This window comes from Pelophylax lessonae, assembly GCF_965119305.1.
Source record: "Pelophylax lessonae genome assembly, chromosome: 11".
Classification (NCBI taxonomy): Eukaryota; Metazoa; Chordata; class Amphibia; order Anura; family Ranidae; genus Pelophylax; species Pelophylax lessonae.
The window spans coordinates 231,216,311-231,243,642 of NC_138778.1; the positions used below are offsets into that span (position 1 = coordinate 231,216,311).

General features: G+C 46.1%; 1 protein-coding gene across 1 annotated transcript in view; it reads left to right on the forward strand.

Moving 5' to 3' along the window:
• The window catches only part of LOC309567506 (uncharacterized protein), a gene marked incomplete at its 5' end in the record, with an annotated part of 44,601 nt that extends 20,438 nt beyond the window's left edge, over positions 1 to 24,163 (forward strand). Inside the window, 5 exons of the mRNA XM_082272890.1 lie at positions 2,951 to 2,977; positions 4,397 to 4,423; positions 16,176 to 16,460; positions 23,624 to 23,722; positions 24,034 to 24,163. Coding sequence (XP_082129016.1) covers positions 2,951 to 2,977; positions 4,397 to 4,423; positions 16,176 to 16,460; positions 23,624 to 23,722; positions 24,034 to 24,050 — 455 coding nt within the window. The 3' untranslated portion in view covers positions 24,051 to 24,163. The remainder of the gene's footprint in view (positions 1 to 2,950; positions 2,978 to 4,396; positions 4,424 to 16,175; positions 16,461 to 23,623; positions 23,723 to 24,033) is intronic.
• Between the last annotated feature and the right edge of the window lie 3,169 nt (positions 24,164 to 27,332).

Sequence of the window (27,332 nt, forward strand, 5' to 3'; positions counted from 1 at the left end):
AATTACACATATAATTTCCTGACAACCTATCGCACCTTTGAAGGCCCTGGAGCACAAGGACAATGGAAACCCCCATAAAATGACCCCATTTAAGAAAGCAAACACCCCAATATATAATATATGAGGCATGAGCTGCAGATAGGTACTCGGGTACTCTGATGGGCTGCAGACAGGTACTCCGTAATCTGATGGGCTGCAGATAGTTACTGTGGTATACAGTAGGTACTCCAGTACTGTAATGTGCTGGAGACAGGTACTCGGGTACCCTAATGGGCTGGAGACAGGTAGTCAGGTACTCTGATGGTCTGCAGATAGGTACTCGGGTACTCTGGGCTGAAGATAGGTACTCGGGTACTCTGGGCTGAAGACAGGTCCTCGGGTACTCTGACGGTCTGCAGATAGGTACTCGGGTACTCTGATGGGCTGGAGACAGGTACTCGCGTACTCTGAGGGGCTGTGACAGGTACTCGGGTACTCTGATGGTCTGCAGATAGGTACTCTGGGCTGGTGACAGGTACTCGGGTACTCTGATGGGCTGTGATAGGCACTCGGGAACTCTGATTGGCTGTGACAGGATCTCGGTTACTCTGATGGGCTGTGACAGGTACTCAGGTACTTTGAGGGGCTGTGACAGGTACTCTGATGAGCTGTGACAGGTACTTAGGTATTCAGATGGCCTGTGACAGGTACTCGGGTATTCGGATGGGCTGTGACAGGTGCTCGGATGGGTTGTGACAGGTACTCAGGTATTCGAATGGGCTGTGACAGACATTCAGGTACTCTGATGGGCTGTGACAGGTACTCCGGTATTCGGATGAGCTGTGACAGGTGCTCTGATTGGTTGTGACAAATACTCAGGTATTTAAATGGGCTGTGACAGGTACTCAGATGTGCTGTGATAGGTACTCGGGTATTCTGATGGGCTGTGACAGGTACTCAGGTGCTCTGAGGGGTTGTGACAGGTACTCGGGTATTTGGATGGGCTGTGACAGGTGCTCTGAGGGGTTGCAACAGGTACTCAGGTATTCAAATGGGCTGTGACAGGTACTCGGGTACGCTGATGGGCTGTGACAGGTACTCGGGTACGCTGATGGGCTGTGACAGGTACTCGGGTATTCGGATGGGCTGTGACAGGTACTTGGGTACTTTCATGGGCTGTGACAGGTACTCGAGTGCTCTGAGGGGTTGTGACAGGTACTCAGGTATTCGGATGGGCTGTGACAGGTCCTCTTTATTACTGGGGCAATCAGTGTGTTTTTCTTTGTACTATGCAGTAACAGAAAGTTACCCCCCCCCCCCCCATCTCCTCCTCACACGGGATCGGTGTGTGAGGAGGAGAGCCCAGTAACAGCTTGTTCCACAGTTTGTTTACATTCTGTGGCTGGCTGTGATTGGACACAGCCGGTCATGTGGTAAAGAGCCAATTTCATTGGCTCTATACCCTGATTGGGATGGGCTGTGTCAGAGTGACACACCTCATCCCTGATCTCTGCTCTGCGCGCCCCAGGGTGCACGCACGAGCGGGGTTCACAAGGACAGTGATTGGACACAGCTGGTCACTTGGTAAGGAGACATATTTATTGACTCTTCACACTGATCGGGAATGGGCTGTGTCCTGAGGGACACACCTCATCCCCAATCGCTGCGCGCCGAGAACGTAGAGAGAGTGTTCCTGCCGATGTCTGGGAAGGCCGTCCACAAGGTTTAGGAGTGTCTATGGGAATGTTTGACCATTCTTCCAGAAGTGCATTTGTGAGGTCAGGCACTGATGTTGGGTGAGAAGGCCTGGCTCACAGTCTCCACTCTAATTTATCCCAAGGTGTTTTATCGGGTTGACTCTGTGCAGGCCAGTCAAGTTCCTCCATCCCAAACTCGCTCATCCATGTCTTTATAAACCTTGCTTTGTGCACTGGTGCGCAGTCATGTTGGAACAGGAAGGGACCATCCCCAAACTGTTCTCACAAAGTTTGTCCAAAATGTCTTGGTATGCTGACGCCTTAAGAGTTCCCTTCACTGGAACTAAGGAACTGGGACTATTGAATTAGCCCTCCCTTTGCAGCTATAACAGCTTCAACTCTTCTGGGAAGGCTGTCCACAAGGTTTAGGAGTGTCTATGGGAATGTTTGACCATTCTTCCAGAAGGGCATTTGTGAGGTCAGGCACTGATGTTGAAGAGAAGACCTGGCTCACAGTCTCAGCTCTAATTCATTCCAGAGGTCAGGACTCTGTGCAGGCCAGTCAAGTTCCTTTACCCCATATGCACTCATCCATGTCTTTATGGACCTTGCTTTATGCACTGGTCCAAATCATTTGGTGGAAAGGGGATTATGCTGTTTTTATTTTTCCTCAGGGGTTGGGTTTGGCCCCTTAGTTCCAGTGAAGGGAACTCTTAAGGTGTCAGCATACTAAGACATTTTGGACAATTTCATGCTCCCAACTTTGTGGGAAGAGTTTGGGGATGGCCCCTTCCTGTTCCAACATGACAGCGCACCAGTGCACAAAGCAAGGTCCATAAAGACATGGATGAGCGAGTTTGGGGTGGAGGAATTTGACTGGCCTGCACAGAGTCCTGACCTCAACCCAATAGAATACCTTTGGGATGATTTAGAGCGCAGACTGTGAGCCAGGCCTTCTGTGCAACATCAGTGCCTGACCTCACAAATGCCCTTCTGGAAGAATGGTCAAACATTCCCATAGACACTCCTAAACCTTGTGGACGGCCTTCCCAGAAGAGATGAAGCTGTTATAGCTGCAAAGGGTGGGCCAACTCAATATTGAACCTTACGGACTAAGACTGGGAAACCATTACAGTTCATGTGTGTGTAAAGGCAGGCGTCCCAATACTTTTGGTAATATAGTGTAACTAGTAAGACAATGGTGCTGGTAATAATTATTACAGTAATCAGTATTCTAGTAAGTTACATTCATATTCTTTGTTATTCCTTTATAGGTCACATAAGCGAAGGACAGACTCATGGTAAGTGATTTTTTTTTCTCTGTCACAGGAAACCTCGGTTGGAATTATGTAAGATTAAAAATATACACTGACTGGCCAAAAAAAAAAGTTGCCACCTAGAATTTACTAAGCAACTTACTAAACTAAGCATGCAGTACCTCTCCTATTGGATATTACTGCAGCTGACTACCTGAATATACTAAATGATCCGGTTATTCCATCAATGGATTCTTCCTTCCCTGATGGCACGGGAATATTCCAAGATGACAATGCCAGGATTCAGAGTGGTTCAGGGAGCATAAGACATCATTGTCACACGTGGATTGGCCACCACAGAGCCCAGAACTTCCCCCCATTCAGAATCTTTGGGATGTGCGGGAGAAGGTTTTGCGCATTGGTCCGACTCTCCCATCATCAATACAAGATCTTGGTGAAAAATGAATGCAACACTGGAGGGAAATAAATCTTGTGACATTGCAGAAGCTTATCGAAACAATGTCAATGTCGTAATCAAAGCTAAAGGCGGTCCAACAAAATATTAGAGTGTGTGACCTTTTTTGGTTTTTTTTGCCCAGGCAGTGTGTTCAGTCCTAACGACAATCTGTAGCTATTTTAGGTCAGTTAATTTTAAATAATAATTGTGACACATGTGGCCATCATCCACAATCGTATATGTGTAAAAAGAAGAAAAAATCGGACTGCACAGGACAGACAGAAGGATATCCATAATTAGATAAAATATATGTTTTTATTATATCAAAATAAAAACAATAAAAAATGACAGATAAGTAAAAAAAAAGGGAAAAATAGTGTGGCTGGTTTAATAAGCACTATAAAATTAAAGGTCTTCGGTGCCAACGCGTTTCATAAATCGCTTCCTCAGGGCTTCAAAGACCATATAGTACTTGTAACGGAACCTCAGACCCACACTGTACCTGTAGTTTTCCGTCCGTATACGGCTTCCTCCCAGTCATGAACATAGATATGAAATCCCAGCCGCTGTCATACAAAGCTAGCCTGACACTTAGTTTGTATACTGGAAACAACTAACTCCTTTATTGAAAAAGAAACAGACTTTTATACACTTGAGAAGTATGTCAGTCACTACATGAATAGATAACGAGGTACAGCTGACTCATGGCTAATCCCAATTAACATGCTAATTAACTCATTACACTTACACCCGGTTCACACTAGGGCGACCTGTGAGGCGACCTGGGGGCGGCGCCGCATCATTGGCGTTGGTGCTCGCCCCACCCCGCCGGCCAATGATGCGGCATCTGATGAATCCCCGTAAAGTTTTTTTTTTTTTTTTTGTCTTCAACTTGAAGTAACTATGCAACTAATGAGAACAATGGTGGTGGAAAAACTGTAATTATTATTTCAATTCAATTCGAATTAAAGTAAGCAACAATATTTTTCTTTGTTTTAAATTTTTAGGTGTTGTAATTGAAGTACAGACTGCAAGTAAGTGACTCAAATATTTTCTCCGTCGCTGGAAATCCCCATTGTGTATAACCACTTGCCAGAAATACTGCGGCAGGCTGGCTCGGCTGCACGAATCGCCGTACCCATACCTTGCAGCAATTCGTGATAGAGAAAGCTGATATGCGGGGCCGGCGGCCGCGATGTTGGCTGGGCACCCGCGATCCCTCCCCTGTCAGCAATCAGCACAGAGCTCTTGTGTGCCTCCTATTTAGGAACACAGGTCCCTATGTTAATCCAATAAGCCCATCCCCCTCACAGTTATAAAACACCCCCTAGGGACACATTTAACCCTTTGATCACCCCTGGGTTAACCCCTTCCCTGTCAGTGCCATTATTACAGTGACAGTGCATATTTTTAGCACTGATTACTGTAGTAATGTCACTGGTCCCGTCAAAAGTGTCAAAAACGTCAGTTAGGGGTCGGATCTGTCCGCCGCAATGTCGCAGTCCCGCTAAAAATCGCTGATCGCCGGGATTACTAGTAAAAAATAAATAAATAAATAAAAAGGACATAAATTATTCCCCTAGTTTGTAGACACGATAACTTTTGCACAAACCAATCAAAATACACTTATTGGGATTTTTTTTTAACCAAAAATATGTAGCAATATACAAATTGGCCCAAAATGATGAAAACATTTGATTCGATTTTCTACTAGTGGGCACTAATTAGCAGTACTGATGGGCACTGATAGGTGGCACTAGTGAGCACTGATTAGCAGTACTGATGTGCGCTGATAGGTGGCACTAGTGAGCACTTATTAGCAGTACTGATGGGCACTGATAGATGGCACTGGAGGGCACTGATTAGCAGCACTGGTGGGCACTAAGGGGGCTGATGTCCCTCTAACAGAAGCCGGTTAACGGCTTTCTTCACGCTCTCAGCGTGAGGGGAAAAAAAAGCCGATAACCATCTTCTATTTACTTCCACGATCAGGTGTCATTAGCTGACAGCTGATCACATGGTAAAGGGCCCGCTGTGATTGGCCCTTTACCCCGATCAGTGATCAGCCTAGTCCCAAGGACTCAGCAATCACAGAGTGCACAGCCGGGCAGCATGAGAACGGAAGGACATCCATGGACGCCCTCCTGGCATTTTAAGCCCGCGCTGTAGCCGTCTTTCGGCTATAGTGCGGGGGCCAAGTTATGGAAGAATCTGAATACTCAGTACTAAAAATAATCTGTAGGTGTTTTAGGTCAGTTGTATTCTAACATCCCAGATTTATAGGTTATTAGATTGATTTTTCTATATCTTTTTTTTTTACTATTTAGTTAAAGAGTATATTTTTTATCAGAATTTAGCAGCCATTCTCAACCAGGGTTCCTCCAGAGGTTGCTAGGAGTTGCTTGAACCATGGCTGACTGGCCTCACATTGGATGGTATTTTTGGATAAAAATGTTTTTTTTCTTTTTTTTTAAATCCATATTCAGTGGCCATCCCCAGCCAGGGTTCCTCCAGGCGTTGGTAGGGGTTTCTTGAGTTCTTGAGTGAACTCCCAGATAGTGGTGCCTGCATAGTTCCAGGGTCAACGCCAATGGGCAAAGCCTACTGCATGGCACCAATAATGGTTATAGCTGCCTGTAAGGGTGGCATTCTGATTACCACTGTAAAGGGGGCATTTTTTGATCGATCGCCAATGAATATATTTTAACAAATCTTTCCTAAGACCCGGTGGTGGGTGGTCATACGGGGAGCAGGGGCTCCGCCCCCCTATCCATGCGTCCGGCCCCCTAATCTACATGCGGGGCGACGGTAACATGGAGTTCAATGGGGCTTTTTTTTTTTTAGCTATGTGATTAGAGCCCCGATCCCACCCAGTTGTGTGACAATAGCGAATGAACATTCGCTATTGTCACACGGATCCTCCTCCTGGCCAATCAGGAAGCGGGTTTTGAGGAGGAGGAGGGAAGAGACGTAAAAGACGGGGAAGAAGCCGAAGCTGCCATCGCCACCTGCTGCTGCATCCAGGCAGGATGAGTGAGCGGGGGGTCCTGCCTGTTTTTTCTGTCCTCTCCTCTCTTCTATCTCCCTGTGGTCTGAGGGGGGGTATGGTGTGCGGCCTGGTGTGGTCCGGGGGGGGAGGGTTGGTGTTGTCTGTCTGCTGCCCCCCCAGCCCATGGGGCAACAGGTGCCACTGCTAAGACCTGAAAATTATTTCAAAGGTTCCTCTAAGGCAGTGGTCCTCAACTCCGGTCCTCAGGGCCCACTAACAGGCCAGATTAGAGTACTGCAATCACCGAGCAGCAAATGATATCACCTGGGATTTATTTCAGTTATCTTGCAAACCTGGCCTGTTAGTGGGCCCTGAGGACCAGGGTTGAGGACCACTGCTCTAAGGTACCTAAGGGGGCATTTTCCTCAATAACAAACAATAAATTGGTTTTAGCAAGGGTTCCCCAAGACCAGAAAATTATATCAATTGTTCTTCCAAGGTAAAAAAGTTTAGAAAGGCTGGTTGGTGTACAGTGTCATCCCTCTATTGTACATCTATGGCATGGTCTTGTGAGTATTTGTATGAGAGACTAGCACAGAAGCTGTTTTCTTTTAGACACTGTCTAATAAGAAACCTCCTATGACCTCCACTGGAGGGGAAAGCAGGGTAGGTTAAACCTCTGAGTCTTTTAGTTTAAAATGTAAAAAATGTGACTCATTAACATAGTATACATTTTAGCTTCAGCTATTGGGTTCTGTAAACAACAGCCATTTTTTTTTTTAAGCAGAACAGTTAGGATTAGTCTGCAGCCATCTTCAGCCAGGGTTCCTCCTGAGAATATTAAGGTTACTCAAGCTGTGGCTGACTAACCTTCAATTTGATGGTGCCTGCATAGTTCCAGGGTCAACGCCATTTGGCAAAGCCAACTGCATGACACCGACAATGGTTATAGCTGCCTGTAAGGGTGGCATTTTGACCACCACTGTAATAGGGGGCAATTTTTGATCGATAACCAATGAATACATTTTAACAAATCTTTCCTAAGATTTGAAAATTATTTCAAAAGTTCCTGTTAGGTAGCAAGCTTGAGGAAGTCTGGCATACTGTGTCTTCCCTGTACTGTACACTTATGAGTATTCTTAACTACTTCCATGGACGTCCTCTGGTTTCAGTGGTTATACCGGGATGGTGCCTGCACCTACAGGCATCATTCCAATTTGTATTTCTTCAGCCGGCAATTCTCTTTTTTGCAGAAGTGATCTGAGTGGCTCATTAGCCACTCGATCACTTCTGCAGGTGGCGGAAGGGGGTCCAACCCGCCGCCTTTCCCGGGCTCTCCAGTCCCGGAGCGATGCGGCGATGGCTGCCCTGTACAGAGAGAGAGGAACTGACATCATTCCCCTCTCTCTCTGTAACCCTGTCACTTCCGGTTTCGGCTCTTTGCTTACCTGGCCATTAGTGGTCAGAGAAGCAACCGAACAGACTGATCCGTGTCTGATTGGCTGCATAGGAAGCCAGAGGAGAGATTTGGGGTCTAATAGACCCCAGATCTCTCCATAAAGAGGACCTGTCACGGCCCATGCCATCACAAGGGATGTTGTTCATCCCTTGTAATAGCAATAAATAATTTTAAATTTATATACAATATATATAAAATATATATATTAAAAAAATAAAGCATCCCCGTCTCACCGTGCTTACGTGCGAATGCAACGCATATGTTACTCCCTCACACATATGTAAATAGTGATCGCAGTCGCACCACACATATGAGGTATTTTTGCGAACGTCAGAGCAGGAGCAATAATTCTAGCACCAGACCTCCTGTACCACATTAAACTGGTAACCTGTAAAGGTATTTTTAAAGCGTTGCCAATGGAGAATTTTAAGCAACGTGTTTTGCTGCCATTCCATGGGCAGACGCGAATTTAAAGCCTGACATGTTCGGTATTTATTTACTCAGAGTAACATCCTCTTTCAAATTATACAAAAAAAATTGGGCTAACTTTAGTGTTTTTTGTCTTTTTTTAATTCATGAAAGTGTTTTTTTTAATACTGTGTGGCATAAAAATTGCAACACCCACCATTTTATTCTCTAGGGCAGGCATCAAGACAATTCTACCTGGACCACAGCTCTGCCACTTAGCAGCCTGGATATCCTCTCCTGGCTGACAGCTTCCTTCTCCCGCCACTGTCACAGCATTTGTACATAGCAAGCAGACGGCACGGCATGTTCCGGACAGAGGGCGGGACATTCCTTTCAAGTTAACAAGCCAGTGATTTATTGCTAGGATGCGGGGCAATCCTAGTAATCAATCCTCTGCCTGTTAATATTAAAAGCATTTCCCGCCGCCTTCTGTCTGGACATGCCATGCCTTCTGCCTTCTATCTGCTGTGTAAGGTAGAATCGCAAACATTGGAGGAGGATTACAGGGACAGAAGAGTGGCTGTAAAGGGGACCAGTATGAAAAAAAGGGGAGGTGGTGCTGTGAAGGGGACTTGGATACAAGGAAGGTGGGGGGGGGGGGGGCTGTGAAGGAGACTGAGATGAAAGTAAGGAGCTGTAAAGAGGACTGGAGTGTTAGGAGAGGGGCTGTGAAGGGGACTGGGATACAAGGAGGGGGGGGGGGCTGTGGAGGGGACTGGGATTAAAGGAGGGGGCTGTGAAGGGGACTCAGATGCAAATAAGGGGGGGCCTGAGATGCAACTTAAGGGGGCTTTAAAGGAGACTGGGTGCTAGAAGGGGGGCTGTGAAGGGAACTGGGATACAAGGAGGGGGGGCTGTGAAGGGGACTGGGATACAAGAGGGAGGCTGTGAAGGGGACTGAGGTGCATATAAAGGGGGGCTGTGAAGGGGACTGAGGTGCAAGGAAGGGGGCTGTGAAGGGGACTGAGCTGCATGTAAGGGGGACTGTAAAGGAGAGTGAGGTGCAAGGAATTGGGGCTATGATATGGACTGGGGGGGGCAAGGAAGAGGGTCTGTAAAGGGGACTGGGATGCAAGTAAGCGGGGGAGACTGCAAAGGGGACTGAGGTGCAAGGAAGGGGGGCTGTGAAGGAGACTGAGATGCAAGTTAGAGAGGGCTGCAAAGGGGAATGAGGTGCAAGGAAGGGGGGCTGTGAAGGAGACTGAGATGCAAGTTAGAGAGGGCTGCAAAGGGGAATGAGGTGCAAGGAAGAGGGGCTGTGAAGGGGACTGAGGTGCAAGGAAGGGGGACTGCCGTAGGTATCTGATTTAAGGTGGGGGTGTTGTGATGTGAAGGGGGACAGAAATCATTTAAGTAAAGGAAGCACTGTGATGTAAAATGGGGGGACTTGGATGCAAAGGGGGGCTGTGATGTAAAGCAGGCACTGTAATGTAAAGGGGCTGTATTGTAAAGGGGTGCTCTGATGTAAAGCGGGTGCTGTATTGTAAAGTGTGTTTACATTAGCCGTCTGCCTTTCTCCTGCTCTAACGGACGATCGCGAGTGACCGGCGGACATCGGGTCCGCCGGGCACACGCACGGGGGATCCGTGACCTCGCGGGAGCGCGCCTCCGGCGGCGCGCGCTCGCTCCCTAGACCCTCACAGGCTAGCGATGTAGCCCTACGTCGCTTTGCCTGTGAGGGGCTGACTGCCGACATAAATAGTCGTGCGGCGGTCAGCAAGTGGTTAAGTTTGAAATTCCCTTTTGAATTTCCTGTAATTCTCTCTATATTGGAGTAGACTCTATAATCTGATAAGTAGGCGAGATTAATTATGCAGTGTGGGTGGAGCTTCAGGGAAGTGGGTGTGGTAAGTAATTGATAGCTGCAAAGTGTCCCTGGAATTTTTTTTAAATGTTGGCAACTATGTGTCAAGTCCCATCACAAGATTAAAATGTGGCTCATTTACGCTTACCAGACAGTGTGGACCTGTATAGCCATATAGCAAAAACAGGTCTAACTTGGCATGGTCTAACTTGGCATGGTCTAACTTGGCATGGTCTAACTTGGCATGGTAAAAGCAGGGATCCCTCTGGAGTGTTGTTTACATAGGATGTACAGGGATGATGCAGGAATGGTGAGTCCCTCACTCATCAGCCATCTAAGCAAGCCAAATAAAAATACATAGCGTAATACTGCTATATCAAAATTTATTAAAATAAAAAGTCTTGTACTTACAAACATGCAACAGTAAACAGCATAATAAAATCAAGGAAGGCCGGTTAAATCATCCTGATATATTTATATTGATTAATTATCACTGTTCCATTTGTTAGAGTTTTTTTCATCGAATTTTTATTAATTCTTTGATTTTTATACCACATATATAAACAATTCATAGTTTACTTTCTAGCGCTGCACTTATTTACATGTCGTTTTGCACCACTTTTTTGTCAGTTGGATGCGCTAGCAGCTTTTCTTTTCAGGTTAGTGCGGTGGTTTCACACATATATTTCGGTTTATGTATAAGGGGAAGCTGTAATGTAATGGGGAGGGGCTGTAATGTGATGAAACCGAGTCATAGCACAAACATGAGAATTTTAACGGCCGGACCTCCGAGAATTTTAATTCAATACCCCTAGGGCCTCTGCTAAAAACAATATATAATGTTTGGGGGTTCTAAGTAATTTTCTAGTAGATTTTTTACATGTAGGAGCGACGTGTCAGAATTGGCCCGGATGGAAAGTGGTTAAGAGGCACCAACACAGAAGCTGTTTCCTCTCAGACCCTCTCCTCAAGGGCCTCCTCCCTACAACCTTGAACTTGTGTTTGTGGGGACCTGCAGGTCTTATCAGAATGTACCCCTAAGTACCCCTTACCTATTCACATGACAACAGGTGGTATCTAGGGGCCCCCTTATTGTTAAATGGGGCTTCCAGATTCCGATGAGCCCCCCCAATCTGCAGACCCCCAAAACCACTAGGCCAGAGTTGTGGGGAAAAGGCCCTTGTCTTCATCAATAGGGGGACAAGGTGCTTTTTCCGGGGGAATTCCTCCTGGCAAGGTACCCCTCCAGTTTGAGGGCATGTGGCCCAGTATGGTTCAGGAGCGGGAAGCACGCTAGTCCCCTCCTTTCCTTGCTATCCAGGCTACATACTTGGATCAGAGTCTGATATGGAATTTAGGGGAACCTTACACTGTTTTTTACATTTTTTTTTTTTTGCCGTGGGGTCTCCCCTTAAAAACTTGCTTACCAGGCACATATACCCCTTCCTGCCCAGGCCAATGTTCAGCTTTCAGTGCTGTCAATTTTTGAATGAAAATTGCACGGTCATTCTTTTGGTGGCATTTATTCACTACTGGGGGTTTTATTTTTTGCTAAACAAACAAAAAAAGACCGGAAATTTTGAAAAAAAAAAGTTTTCATAGTTTGTTCTATGTTTTCCTCTTCACTGATGTGCGCTGATGAGGCTGCACTGATGGTCACTGATAAGGCGGCACTGGTGGGCACTAATCAGGAGGCCCTGATAAAAGCTGCACTGATAGGTGGCACTAATGGGTACTGATAGGCAGCACTGATGGACACTGATAAGACGGCACTGATGGACACTGATAAGGCGGCACTGATGAGGCTGCACTGATAAGGCGGCACTGATGGACACTGATAAGGCGGCACTGATGGACACTGATAAGGCGGCACTGATGGACACTGATAAGGCGGCACTGATGGGCACTGATGAGGCTGCACTGATGGACACTGATAAGGCGGCACTGATGGACACTGATAAGGCGGCACTGATGGGCACTGATGAGGTGGCACTAGTGGGCACTGATCAGGGGGCCCTGATAAAGGCTGCACTGATGGCACTAATGGGTACTGATAGGCGGCACTGATGATGAGGCACTGATGTGCACTGATTGGCAGAACTGATGGGGGCTGATAGGTGGCACTGGTAGGTGGCACCGATGGGCACTGCTTAACGATACTGATATGCACTGGTAGGTGGCACTGATGGGTGCTGGTGGGCACTGCATTGTCTGTGTGCGGGACCGATGTCCCGTTTACACAAGCCGTTTTTTTTTTCTTCTCACGATGATAGCCGATTTACCGTCTTCTGTTTACATCACGTGATTAGCTGTTATTGGCTGACAGCTGATCACGTGGTAAGGGGCGGGATCGGCCCCTTACTCCGATTTGTGATCAGCCGAGTCTCATGAACTCGCTGATTACAGAGTGTGCTGTCTGCGCCCCCTGCAGGGGGCGCGCAGGCCGCACATGCACAGGAGGACGTTTAGGCCCGTGCTCGGCTATAGCGTGGGTGGGAAGAGGTAAAATTCATACCAGATGTGAAATGGTGGGGTTTTCTGCGCTAATCAAAGAATTGTGATAGCAATTATTATAGTGAGCTGCTGCACAAAGGAAACATAGAAGTACCAACAAAATATACAATCAAAAAATGTGCTGCGCTACAAAAGAAGTCTCCCAAATAAATGGAAAAGTGCTGATCTATCAAATACTTAATATATGGTACAATCTAGGATAAAAAGCAAAAATGTGCACGCAAGTTATAAATTATCAGTGTGAAGAAAAAAGGGTGTTTTAAGTCCCAATAAAGTCCGTAGCTTTAGAACGTGAAAATGATGTTCAAAGAAATCAACTAAAAAAAGGTCCCAGAGGCTGAATCCAGATGACACTTTTTAAGAAGATAGGGGAGACACCGACGTGCAGATCACCAGATACAAAAAACAAGATGGCTGCTTACCAGAGCAAGATGGTCTCTCAACCTAATGAGCTGACCAAAACGAGCTTATGTGTAAAACCAGGGATAATCACCGGATATTTCCTTATGGATCCAGATACAGCATTTATCCTCTATATCCAGGCAATGGAATTTGTTGGTAATACCACAATAAGCCACAAGGTGTCTCTCTATGGGCTCACACACGATATCCACATCATGAAGTCAAAAGATAAAAGTATATACAGGGACATAGCATAACTCCATTTTAAAAGTTTTATTCAAAGTAAAAGCAAACAGTGCACTCACGTTTTTAGTAGAGCATCAAGGCATGTAAAAAACAGCTAAGAGCGAGCAAACATCTCTTGCAGTATGGAGATCCTTGGTAGCCGGCTATTGGGGGCGCGGTAGGGTCACGACTGGCTTCACCCAAGGTCTCAGGTGTGAATGGGGAGCAGGTGTGGTAAATTTGGTGTTATCGCTCTCACTCTCTCATACTGGTCACTTGACGTTCAACATGGCACCTCATGGCAAAGAACTCTGATTGTGCACAATCTTCCCTGCACAATCAGAGTTCTTTGCCATGAGGTGCCATGTTGAACGTCAAGTGATCTCCAGTGTTGCTATATGTAGGTGGGGTGGGAAGACAGCCCAACCGGGAACACTCATGGGTTCCAGATGAACTGACAACGCCTGTTAGGATGGGCGGAATGCAGCCTGGCCTTCTTGTGCCCAGGTGGGAAGATGTCCAGAGAAGTTGCCATCCCTACGTTTTCCCTCATTATCAGGAACCTTTCCCTGCTACTAGTTCTGTCCCTAACAGACGGAGTACCTGTCCCTACTCTACCCACTCACAAATGCATGCCAAGCCTGGGGGCAGGGCCCTAAATAGGCTCTGCCTGACCCATGATGGCTTCTAGAGTCATATGGGGTGGTAGTATCCAATTGGATAGCTTCCCAAGGGACCCAGAAAACCATAGAGGGACCATGTTCCTCTTGACTTCCTCTCCATCTGTAATGCCTCTGCAGATGAGTGCCACCTACAGTAAAGAAAGTAGACTGCACCTGCCAACATATGCACTGGATATCATGGCAGAGGTGTGAACTTGTTGCGGGGCCCTTTATTACGGTCCCATAGCGGGACCCTTTCACAAGCTCTGCAGTTGCCCTATTCCTGCCATCTTGGGGCCTCCCCATGGTGGTGGAATGCCAGGGCCCGGTCGCAAGTGTGACCTTTGCGATCCTGGAAGTTCACCCACTGGTGTCAGTAGTTTTTATTATATTTTTCTGTATTTTAATTGTATTATTTTTTTATCATTTTACTTTATTTTTTTTACAATGTGACTGACTATGACTCTGTCCATTCAGAAAAGGAAGGAGCTGGTAAATTACATATTTACTGACCCCCTTCCTGGTTCTCTATTGTGACACATCCCCTGCAGCAGCCGGCAAGAGAGGGGAGGGAGCACAGTGAGGGGAGGGAGCACAGTAGGGGGGGGGGGGGACAGAGGAGCACACAGGGGCCCAGAGACAGCAGAACACAAGTGAACTGGATAGGAGGAGTGGCGGGGGCAGCATACAGAGGAACCAATCTCCTCCATTTTCCTCCTGCAGCTACAGAAGGAAAAAGGAGGACAGTGATTTCTCTACATGCTGCCCCCACCGCCCCTCCTATCCAGGTGTACAGGGGAGCCGCACAGAGCATGGGGCCCGGTTGCAACTGCAACCCCTGTAGTTACGCCCCTGCTTTAAGATATCACAAGGTAAGGTATAAATTCAGCATGCTGAACCAACAAACATGCAGCGCAATAAAATGCTCATTATTTATTGTGGAATCTTTTAGATTACAAATGTTCTTAGTATGCTTTGAGATTTATTGCATAAATACAGCTGCATCTCATAAAATTAGAATATCATCAAAAAGTTTTATTTCAGTAATTCAATTCAAAAAGTGAAACTCATATTTTATATAGATGCGTTACACAGAGTGATAGATTTCAAGCATTTCTTTATATTAATTTTGATGATTATGGCTTCCAGCGAGTGACACCCCAAAATTCAGTATCTCAGAAAACTATATTATTACATGATAGGACCAATAAAAAAAATGGATTTTTAATACAGAAAACTTGGTTTGTCCATGTACAGTATAGGATGCACTCAATACTTGCTCGGAGCTCCTTTGCATGAATTACTGCATCAATGCGGCGTGGCATGGAGGCGATCAGCCTGTGGCACTGCTGAGTTGTTATGGAAGCCCAGGTTACTGTGATAGCGGCCTTCAGCTCATCTGCATTGTTGGGTCTGGTGTCTCTCATCTTCCTCTTGACAATAGCCCACAGATTCTCTATGGGGTTTAGGTCAGACGTGTTTGTTGGCCAATCAAGCACAGTGATCCCATGATCATGTGACCAGGTATTGGTAGTTTTGGCAGTGTGGGCGGTGCCAAGTCCTGCTGGAAAATGAAATCAGCTTCTCCATAAAGCTGGTCAGCAGAGGGAAGCATGAAGTGCTCTAGAATTTCCTGCTAGAGGGCTGCGCTGACTTTGCACTTGATAAAACACAGTGGGCCAACACCAGCAGATGACACGGCTCCCCAAATCATCACTGACTGTGGAAATTTCGCACTGGACCTTATGCAATTTGGATTCTGTGCCTCTCCACTCCTCCTCCAGACTCTGGCGCCTTGATTTCCAAATAAAATGCAAAATTTTCCACATTCTGTGGAAACCTGGGCTTCTATAACACCTGAGCAGTGCCACAGGCTGATCGCCTCCATGCCACGCCGCATTGATGCAGTAATTCATGCAAAAGGAGCCCCGACCAAGTACTGAGTGCATCCTATACTGTACATGGACAGACTTCTCACTAAGCCAACATTTCTGTATTAAAAATCCTTTTTTTTTGGTCTTATGTAATATTCTAATTTTCTGAGATACTGAATTTTGGGGTGTCACTCGCTGGAAGCCATAATCATCAAAATTAGGAGAAAGAAATGCTTGAAATCTATCACACTGTGTGTAACATCTATATAAAATATAGGAATTTTAGTGTTTGAATTGAATTACTGAAATAAATGAACTTTTTGATGATATTCTAATTTTATGACATGCACCTATATGTAAAATCTTTGGCTGTATCTGTTATTTTCCAGCTGAGGGAGTTTTACTAAACTCAGAACTGATTCCTGGATCGCCCGAGGCCACGATTGGACAAATGCAAACCATCCGTTGCGTGTCCAGAGGGGGATCACCCCCCATCACGTACAAATTATTCCACAACAAGCAAATCACAGGAACGGCAACTGTGTCGGAGGAGGGAGGAGCCACGTTCAGCGTTACCATCTATAATCGCACCAATCTCGGGCCTTATAAATGTAAAGCCAGCAACCGCGTCCCTGGTGGCATCTACAGCACGACATTCTGGTTTACACTGCGAGGTGAGGAACCCTGACTCCCCCACTGGAAATCCCATTTGGGTTTATGGAAGAATCTGAATATTCAATCCTAAAGAGAATCTGAAGCTGTTGTAGGTCAACTGTGTTCCAATTGCTATTATTTATTTATTTTTAATCTATTCCAACCACCGTATATATATCAGTAGTATAAGCCAGCTTTCCCCCCCCCCCCCCTCGGCTTATACTCGAGTCACGGTCTCACTTACCTGTTCTCCGGTCAGTGTGCATGAGTCGCCGCCGCTCGGGAAAGCTCGTGCGCGTTCGGCTATTTCCAGGCAGAGGGCGCATGCGCGGTGACAAGTTGGCGCCAGGCAGCACCATTTTTAAATGTAAGGCGCCTCACCGAAAGGTAAGTGAGACTCCTCCTGTACCATGCCCGCAGCACTGCATCTCCTGTGCCATGCCTGTACCATCCCCTGTGCCATGCCTGAACCATCCCCTGTGCCATGCCTGAACCATCCCCTGTGCCATGCCTGTACCATCTCCTGTGCCCTGCCTGTACCATCTCCTGTACCATGCCTGTACCATCTCCTGTACCATGCCTGTACCATCTCCTATACCATGCCTGAACCACCTCCTGTGCCATGCCTGAACCATCTCCTGTGCCATGCCTGTACTATCTCCTGTGTATGCCTGAACCATCTCCTGTGCCATGCCTGTACCATCTCCTGTACCATGCCTGAACCACCTCCTGTGCCATGCCTGAACCATCTCCTGTGCCATGCCTGTACTATCTCCTGTGTATGCCTGAACCATCTCCTGTGCCATGCCTGCACCATCTCCTGTACCATGCCTGAACCACCTCCTGTGCCATGCCTGAACCATCTCCTGTGCCATGCCTGTACCATCTCCTGTGTATGCCTGAACCATCTCCGCTGCCATGCCTGTATCATCTCCTGTACCATCTCCTGAGCCATGCCTGAACCATCTCCTGTGCCATGCCTGTACCATCTTCTGTGCCATGCCTGAACCATCCCCTGTGCCATGCCTGTACCATCTTCTGTGCCATGCCTGTACCATCTCCTGTGCCATGCCTAAACCATCCCCTGTGCCATGCCTGTACCATCTCATGTGCCATGCCTGTACCATCTCCTGTACCATCTCCTTTACCATGCCTGAACCATCTCCTGTGCCATGCCTGTACCATCTCCTGTGCCATGCCTGTACCATCTCCTGTACCATGCCTGTACCATCCCCTGCACCATGCCCGCAGCCCCGGTTTTGGGTCTCGTGGTGGCCCAGTAGCTGCTGCATTTCCCACCCCAGGCTTATACTCGAGTCAATCATTTTTCCTAGTTTTTTGTGGTAAAATTAGGTGCCTCGGCTTATATTCGGGTCGGCTTATACTTGAGTATATACGGTATTAATATATAAACTATTTATACTAGATTCCAACATTTTATAGGTTTTAAATTTCATATCTTTTATTTTAATATTTAGATAAAATGGTTATTTTTGTTTAGATCACTATTCACTAGTCATCCTCATCCAGGGTTTATCTAGTTGTTGGTGGCAGTTCCTTAAGCTGTGACCGATTGGCCTCCCATTAGATGGTGCCTGCATAGTTCTGGGGACAACGCCAATGGGCCAACCCAAGGCAAAGAAAGCTGCATGACACCAATAATGGTTTTAGCTGTCTGTAAGGATGGCATTCTGACCACCACTGATCACCAATGACTTCATTTTAGTAAGGGTTCCTCAAGATCTGAAAATTATTTCAAAGGTTCTTCCAAGGCAAGCAACAACCATTTTTTTTTTTTAGCAGAACAGTTAGAATTAGTCTTCAGCCATCTTCAAGTAGGGTTTCTCCAGAGGTTGGTAGGGGTTCTTTGAGCTGTGGCCAATGGACTTCCCATATGGTGGTGCCTACATAGCTGCAGCCATCTTCAAGTAGGGTCTCTCCAGAGGTTGGTAGGGGTTCCTTGAGCTGTAGCTAATGGACTTCCCATATGATGGTGCCTACATAGCTCAATGCCAGCAGCATGACACCAATAATGTTTTTAGTTGGCTGTAAGGGTGGTATTCTGACTTCCACTAAAAAGGGTTCCTTAAGACCTGAAAATTATATCAAAGGTTTTTTCCATGTAAAAAGGTCTTCAAAGGCTGTCATCCCTGTACTGTACACCTTTGACGCTTCCTATGTTTTTCAGGTGGTCTGTTTATTTATCAATGGTTTTTAAAATCCATTTGTCTTGGGGGGTATGGGGCTTGAAAAAGGTGAACCTTTCATTGAGAATGGAAGGTGCACTTGAAACCCGATGGACATGTGCCTTTTTTTTTTCAATGTGATGTAACTATGTACTGTAATGAAAACATGACAGCGGTAAGCATTATTGGTATAGTAATTGACAGAATTGTGGTAACATTAATTTTCATTTTTGCTCCTTCTTTAGGTCCCATAAGTGAAGCACAGACTGTAAGTAAGTTTTTTTTTTTCCCTCCGTCACTGAAAATCCCAGTTGGGTTTATGGAAGAATCTGAATATTGAGCCTTAAAGAGGATCTGTAGCTGTTTTAGGTCAATTGTGTTCTAAATTCCAACATTTACCTGTATAGTTATTTTTTTTTTTTATTTAATTTTTATATCCTTTACTTTACTTTTTAGATAAAGTGTTTCTTTTTCAAATCAGTATTCAACAGCCATCCTCAACCAGGGTTCCCCAAGAGGTTTTTAGGGGTTCCTTGAGCTGTGACTGGTTGACCTCCCATCTGATGGTGCCTGCATAGTTCCAGACTCAACACCAATGGGTAAACAATACACCTCCCTTCAGAGGTGTAACTAGAACCTTCAGGGCCCCAGTGCAAGAAACCATGAAGGGCCCCCCGGACCCCTAGCCGGGGCCCTTCTCTTCAAGCCTGGGGCTCTTCCCACTGATCCTGAGGCCCTTTACTCTCTTTGCGGGGCCCTTTATTACGGTTCTGCAGTGGGACCCTTTCACAAGTTCTGCAGTGGCCCCCCTTTCTGCCATCTTGGGGCCTCCCCACGGTGGTGGAATGCCAGGACTCAGTCCCAAATGTGACCTTTGTGATCCTGGGTATTACACAGGGGCCCAGAGACAGCAGAACACAAGTGAACTGGATAGGAGAAGTGACGGGGGCAGCATACAGAGGAACCAATCTCCATTTTCCTCCTGCAGCTACAGGAAGAAAAAGGAGGACAGTGATTTCTCTACATGCTGCCCCCACCACCCCTCCTATCCAGGTGTACAGGGAGTTGCACAGGCCCCTGGAGCATGGGGCCCGGTTGCAACTTCTGTAGTTACGCCCCTGCCTCCCTTCATAGTGGTCAAATATAGCATTTTCAACATCACAAGTGCAAATAACAATGCGACTTATAGAAATAAATCTGAAATCTAGTGTTACAATGCAACTCCCTAATACTATCACCACTACGCAATACAATACAATTCCCCAAGGCCTGAAAAATATCTCAAGGGTTCCTTTGAGGTAAAAAGGTTTATGAAGGCTGGTATGTGTGTGTTGTCGTTCCTGTACTGTTCACCCATGACACTGCCTTCTGATTATTCTAAAGAGACACCAACACAGAAGCTGTTTTCTTTCAGACCCTCTCTCCACATTGATGAAGGCAAGGACCTCTTCCCCACAACCTTCGCCAGGTACATATAAAGTATTATCTGTTTAATTATTTGAATAATAAATGAATCAGATCGATGTCAGCAGCGTTTGATGTTTGGTCACAACTCCACCAATCTAAAGTTCCTTCCAGTCATTCCAGTTTGATGAATACTTGCTGGTCTGTTTTCAGGTTATTATGAATGTGATTCAGGATTAGTCTTTTGGGGTGTTATCATGAAAACCAGCTGGTGTTTAGACTGTATGCATGGGGTAAAACCATGTCATCCACCAGGGAGGTGTTACTCTAATACTGTGCTTCCCAGCAGAGTGCACAAAATCCTGCAACAATGCACACCAGCCTATTGCAACAGGGCATTCTCATGGGATTTTGAGCTCCTAGCTCTGCTTTCCCAGCATGGTGACCTTCTATTGGGCATTTGCTTTGTCAAGTTCTATTTGCTCATAGTGCACCTGTCCTGTGATATTATTTTATGGCCCAGTAACTGGGGGTGTGGCTTTTTGGTTTTGACACTATAAGGAGGTGGGGCTTTGTAACCAGTGTACCGGGGCTATGGCTGAAGCCACTCCCACTGCTGGGGTTTCTTGGGCTTACCATTTTCACCGGCGAGTCTAGAAAATACACGTTGTGGTCTGCAAGCAGTTTACCGGGGCTATGGCTGAAGCCCCTCCCACTGCTGGTGTTTCTCGGGCTTACCGTTTTCACCGGCGACTCTAGAAAATGATCCAATGGTTTGCGCGGCTGGCCATAGAGGTGAACAGAGACCAGATAGTCTCTGATCACCTCTATTATCTTGGAGGACAGGAGCAACTTCTGGTTTAGGGCAGAAGAAACTTTTTTTTTCTTTTTCAACCAAAGATCACATTATTTTTGTTGATATTTTGCTTTTAAAGGTAGAGGAGAGATTTGGGGACCCCAGATCTCTCCATAAAGAGGACCGTTCATACTTTATTTCTATTACAAGTGATTAAAAAAAATGAAAGAGGAACTGAGGGAACCAAACTACGTCACTGGAAATCCCATTTGGGTATATGGACGAATCTGAGTATTCAGTCCTAAAGAGAATCTGTAGCTGTTTTCGGTCAAATGTATTCCAAATGCTAACATTTATAGGTTCTTAAATTGATGTTTTGTATCTTTTTATTTTACTATTTAGATAAAGTGTTTCTTTTTCAAATTAGTTTTCAGTACCATCCTCAACCAGGGTTCCTCCAGAGGTTGGCAGGGGTTCCTTGAGCTGGGGCTGACTGATCTCCCGTCTGATCTGATAGATCTGCATAGTTCCAGGGCCAATGGGCATGACACCAATAATGGTTTTAGCTAGGTGGCATTCTGACCACCCCTTTAAAGGGGGGTATTTGCTGATCATTTCCCCACTGATCACCAATGAATTGGTAAACTAATTTTAGTAAGGGTTCCTCAAGACCCCATGCGTCAACGCCAATGGGCAAAGCCGACTGCATGACACCAATAATGGTTTTGGCTTTCTGTAAAGGTGGCATTCTGACTACCACTGTAAAGGGGGCTTTTTCCCCAGCAGTCACCAAGGTAAGGGGCATTTCCTCACTGATCACTAATAAATTTGTTTTAACACAGGGTTCCCTAAGACCTCAAGGGTTTCTCTAAGGTAGAAAAGGTAGAAAGGTTGAGAAATCCAGGTGTACAATACCACCCCTGTACTATACACCAATGACAATTCCTTATATGAATATTTTTAAGAGACACCAACACAGAAGCTGTTTCCTTTCAGATGTTGTCTCTAATGTAAATCTGTCTATGGCCAATGAGTAGGGTGAATTAGTCCTCTGGGTCTTTTAGTGTACAAAAAAAGACTCATTAAAAAAGTATAAATGTGAACTTCAGCTATTGGGTTCCATAAACAACAATCAATTTCTTAGCAAAACATTTAGGATTAGTCTGGTAAATACGTGAACAACAATTTCAAGCTCCCTGTAGGGATTCGAACCCGTGACCAGCCACACCCCAGGGGGTAGCCCTGCTTACTAGGCTACCATCCTCTCTGGACATTCCTCTCTGGACATTCCTCTCTGGACATTCCTCTCTGGACATTCCTCCCTGAAGCCTATTATTCAACCTTAGTCTTGCCAAGCCTTGCTCATCACCCTTGATTCCCCACACCTGGTACTTCCCTATATAAGTCCAGCCCCTTGCACTCCAGCTTGCTGATTATTGAGCTCCTGAGCCTTGATCAAACTTCTCCTCATCTGCTGCTTTTGCCTACTACCACAAGTCCACTGCTGACCAGGAATTGACTAGCGACTGTAACGGATCTTAGTATCCCAGGTGGGGCACATCCGCCGGACCTGTGTCTCCTGTCCTCCAAGCGCACCCACAGTCTGCGGAGAAGCCATACCCAGCCCTTAATCCCTCAATCACGAGACAATCCACACAGGTGTTGAGGGTTCAACATGCAGAACTTAAACTGTTTATTAAATTCCAAGACATACAGTTTTACACACAGTTAGGGACACTCCCCTTAGCCTTGCCAAAGGGGGGAAGGGGACAAGGAACAACCAATGGGAACTGAACATTTGTACATTGAAACAGGCTTCAGATAACCTAATGAGCTTATGGTAAACAGGCAGTCTCTCAATACACATCCCCTGCGGAGAGATGTCTCCAGTCCAGACCATTGTCTATGTGTCATGAATCCACACAATTAGACACAGAAACAGGAGGGGGGATGGGGGAGGGAGAAGGGCTGTAGCATTACATTACATTAACTCAATGCTAGCATGTCCCCAGGTCTTCTGGCCCATAGTCTGTCGGTAGGAGGCTTGCGCACAGTCCCCTCCAAAATACACAGAGACAGTGGGTTCTGTTCACAGACTACTCTTCTGCTTTGTCCCTACCTATTGAACTGCTACCACCGTTGCCGATCCGGATTGTCTGACCACGCTTATGGCTGCCCACCCTAACCTTTGGCTCGTCTGACTTCTCTCTGGTTTTCCCTTGTCTGCTTCTCCGTCTCCGGACCGAACCTGCACTCTGCCTGGCTGGGTGATCCTGAGGACCGCGTCCTGGTGTTAGCTTGCAGTGCAGTCCATCCCCACCATCAGGGGCTCTGGGGAATACCAGCTAGCACTTAGTTTCCGCACCTCAGATGAACCCGTGTCCTCGTCAGAGTGCTACCTAGTGTCCATCTGGTATCCAGCACTGCTACCACCGTAGCCGACCCGGATTGTCTAACCACGCCTCTACCAGACTTCCTGCACCTACTACCTGCCTGCAGTCCTTGCCACTGGGCTTCACTCCTACCTCCGGCCAGCTGTCCTCTGACTCAGGTGAGCCTGTAGGATTGTTACACTCCCCTTCTGGCTGGACATAGGTAAATATGAAGTATTATCTGTTCATTATTGCAACAATAAAGAAATTACCTGATCGGAGCACTGATTGATGAGTGGTCACAGCTACATCAAAGTGACCTCCAGTTGTTCCAGTTTGATGTACTGTATATTTTGCCAGTCCATTCCCAGGTTGTTATGAATGAGAATCGGGATTAGTTCATCATTTTCTCTCTCTCTCGACAGAACCAACATTGCACTGGTTAATCTTATGGATGCGCCTTCTGATCTTCCTAAATCTCTTGTTTTTAACCCTTGTGATCATGGTGGCCTTGATAAGGACTGGTGAGTCATCCGTGGTGCTCATATCTGGGAGATGTAGACTTGCCTACACCCTACCAGCTTTAACAGTTTCAGTGTCATCATCCTATATTATGATTGGTTGTTGTATATAGCCATGAGTCCACCAACCCAAGTAAGATGTCTTTTAGGACTTTAATGGTTTGACAGCTAAATGTTCTCTGCTGTCCTTCAGATAACAAAATCCTTAAACTCCACAAATAACAAATACAATAAATGAAATATGTTATATACATTTATAAAAAAAAGATAAAATCTTAACAATGAACTCTTTTTTTTTTTTTTGACACTTACAGGTGTTTGGAAGCTATGATGACCAAAGATTTGGACATTTCAAGTGTTTATTCACTTCCTGGGGCCGATTCAGTGAATGTACTTTGTTGGGTGATGTAAAATATGGGGGTGTCATTGTAGAGCAGAGCCAATAGTGTGGGGCCAGAGGGGCTTTTCCTATCCTTTGTCAGATAAATGCAATAAAGACAATATTCATGTTAGGAGGCATTCATCAAACTGACCAGCAAAGTAAGGAGCATTCTTCCCACTGACCTCCAATGTAAGGAGCATTCTTCCCACTGACCTCCAATGTAAGGAGCATTCTTCCCACTGACCTCCAATGTAAGGGGCATTCTTCCCACTGACCACCAATGTAAGGGGCATTCTTCCCACTGACCACCAATGTAAGGAACATTCTTCCCACTGACCACCAATGTAAGGAACATTCTTCCCACTGATCACCAATGTAAGGAGCATTCTTCCCACTGATCACCAATGTAAGGGGCATTCTTCCCACTGACCACCAATGTAAGGGGCATTCTTCCCACTGACCACCAATGTAAGGGACATTCTTCCCACTGATCACCAATGTAAGGGGCATTCTTCCCACTGACCACCAATGTAAGGAGCATTCTTCCCACTGACCACCAATGTAAGGGACATTCTTCCCACTGACCACCAATGTAAGGAACATTCTTCCCACTGATCACCAATGTAAGGGACATTCTTCCCACTGATCACCAATGTAAGGAGCATTCTTCCCACTGACCACCAATGTAAGGAGCATTCTTCCCACTGACCACCAATGTAAGGGACATTCTTCCCACTGATCACCAATGTAAGGGGAATTCTTCTCACTGACCACCAATGTAAGAGATGTTCTTCCCACTGATCACCAATGTAAGGATCAATTGTTCAACTGACCACCAATGTAAGGGACAGTCTTCCCACTGACCATCAATCTAAGGGGAATTCTTCCCACTCACCACGAATTTAAGGGACATTCTTCCCAATGATGACCATTGTAAGTAGCATTCTTCCCACTGACCACCAATGTAAGGAACATTCTTCCCCCTGACCACTAATGTAAGGGACATTCTTCCCACTGACCACCAATGTTTGGGACATTCATTACGATGACCACCAATTTTTAGGGGAATTCTTCCCACAGACCACCAATGTAAGGAGCATTCTTCCCAATGACCACCTATTTAGGGGAATTCTTCCACTGACCCCCAATGTAAGGAGCATTCTTTGCACTGACCTCCAATCTAAGGAGCATTCCTCCTACTGACCACCAATAAAGGGACATTTTAAGGGATCACCCATGGTAAAATATTGAAGGATGGTCTAGGCTTGGAATGTGTCCTATTGAGCTTGTGGTGTGATTCTCTTGCTTTATATATGATTAATTCTTGAAATAAGTGTACAGTAAAATGTTTACTTTTATTTATCCTGTTCTCTTTTCTGTTTTTATTTATTTATTTTTAATGTATAACTTGGTTCAGATTAGTAAAAGCTAAAAATATTCAAAGATGACTCCCTTGTTCAGCAATCCCATGTTCTAGCAAACAGCAGTCATCTCAGCTTGGTAAAGGACACACCCCCAGCCTGTGATAGGTTCATGAAGAAGCAGCAGGACACTGATGACTTACGCCTTCTACTCACTCTCTTGTCTTGCCATAAAGCAGAACCTGATTAGGTCCCAGTGCTGGGTGTGTATGCAATGGGATAATACCAGGACAGATTCTGGTTATTAATGCTAGCTTGTCATTTAAAGAGAAATCATTAATTTATGGCTGCACACAATAATTGCATTAAATGGTGTTTTATGTCTGCAGAGTTTAGTTAGCAGAAGACTGGGACCCGAGCAGTACGTTAAATGGCATAATGCACTGCGGTAAGCACAGAATAATTTTGCTTCTCAGCCTTTTGGCTAAGATCAAGTGTAGTATCTGTTCTTACCAGTAGGGACGCTGTTCTGTCATCTGGCCTGACCAAGGTTGGAGTGATGGGGATCTGGAAAGTTGTATCGGCAGGAACTGAAAGCGGAGCGCCTGAGCGTAATTGGGGGCCGGGAGTAAGTTCTCCCTGAGAAAGCTGGAAGGGTCCATTACCTCTTGATTTGAGCATGCTACCTTGTCTGGCCATAGGATGAGAAGGCAGAGAGCCCGCGGTGTCTGTGCCCTCTGGGAGTAGTCGCCCCTAGAGGTGCTCTTATTAACAGTTGGGTGTGGGACCCCAATGTGTGAACCGACACATGGTCACAGATTCCAAACACTTTTTTCTGCACTGCGCCTTTTAGGGCCTGGCCTTTTGGCTAAGTCCGGGGGCAATTTTTGTCTACCAGGCCTCAGGGTCTAGGCCAATGCACATTCGGCACGGACACTTTTTTAGTCTCTATTTATTTTTCTCCCACGTTTGTCACTCTTTCACTCTTGTGTGTGTTTTCATGGATTGTAGGGTGTGAGTCCTCTGGCTTACCCTGAAGTCTAGGGGGAGGATGTGTGGCCCTTAGGTTCCTTCCTCCCCTGCCTCTGGAGGGTCTCTCTTCGGGAGAGCCCCTCGACCAAGTATTCGGTGGCGGCTTTGGCTGCCCAGAAGAATGGGGTCTGCCAGGCCTTCTGGCTAGGCAGACCATGTAAACCTTTGTCCCTGTCAGGAGCCTTGCGCCCCAGGGGATCACCACCCTTTGGGGGGGGGGGGGGGGGGAATTAAAGCACACCCTTAAGTGCACTTTTTAGTGTGTTCACATGCACGTTTTTTGTTCACTTACTGGGTTTTTTCATTGAGGTTTTTGCGAATCGCAGATTTAAAAAAAAAAAAATCCTTCCACTTTATAAAACTCTGGTCCGACCGCATCTGGAGTATTCTGTCCAGTTCTGGTCGCCAGTCCTCAGGAGGGATGTGTTGGAGCTGGAGAGAGTCCAGAGAAGGGCAACTAAACTAATTAGGGGATTGGAGGACCTTGACTATGAGGAGCGTCTACAATCGCTTGATTTATTCTCCCTGGAGAAGAGACGTCTGAGGGGGGACATGATAGCAATTTATAAATATCTTAATGGGGATCCCAGCTTAGAAAAAAAGCTGTTCATTCGAAGGGATTGCATGAGGACTCGAGGGCATACAATGCGATTAGAGGAGAAGCGTTTTAACCACAGGCAACGTGGGGGGTTCTTTACTGTTAGGGCTACAAGATTGTGGAATTCCCTACCACAAGAGGTGGTTTCTGCGGGTAGTATGGTGGCTTTCAAAAGACTCTTAGACTTACATCTCAAGGATCAGAACATTCAGGGGTATGAGAGATGATTACAGCCACACA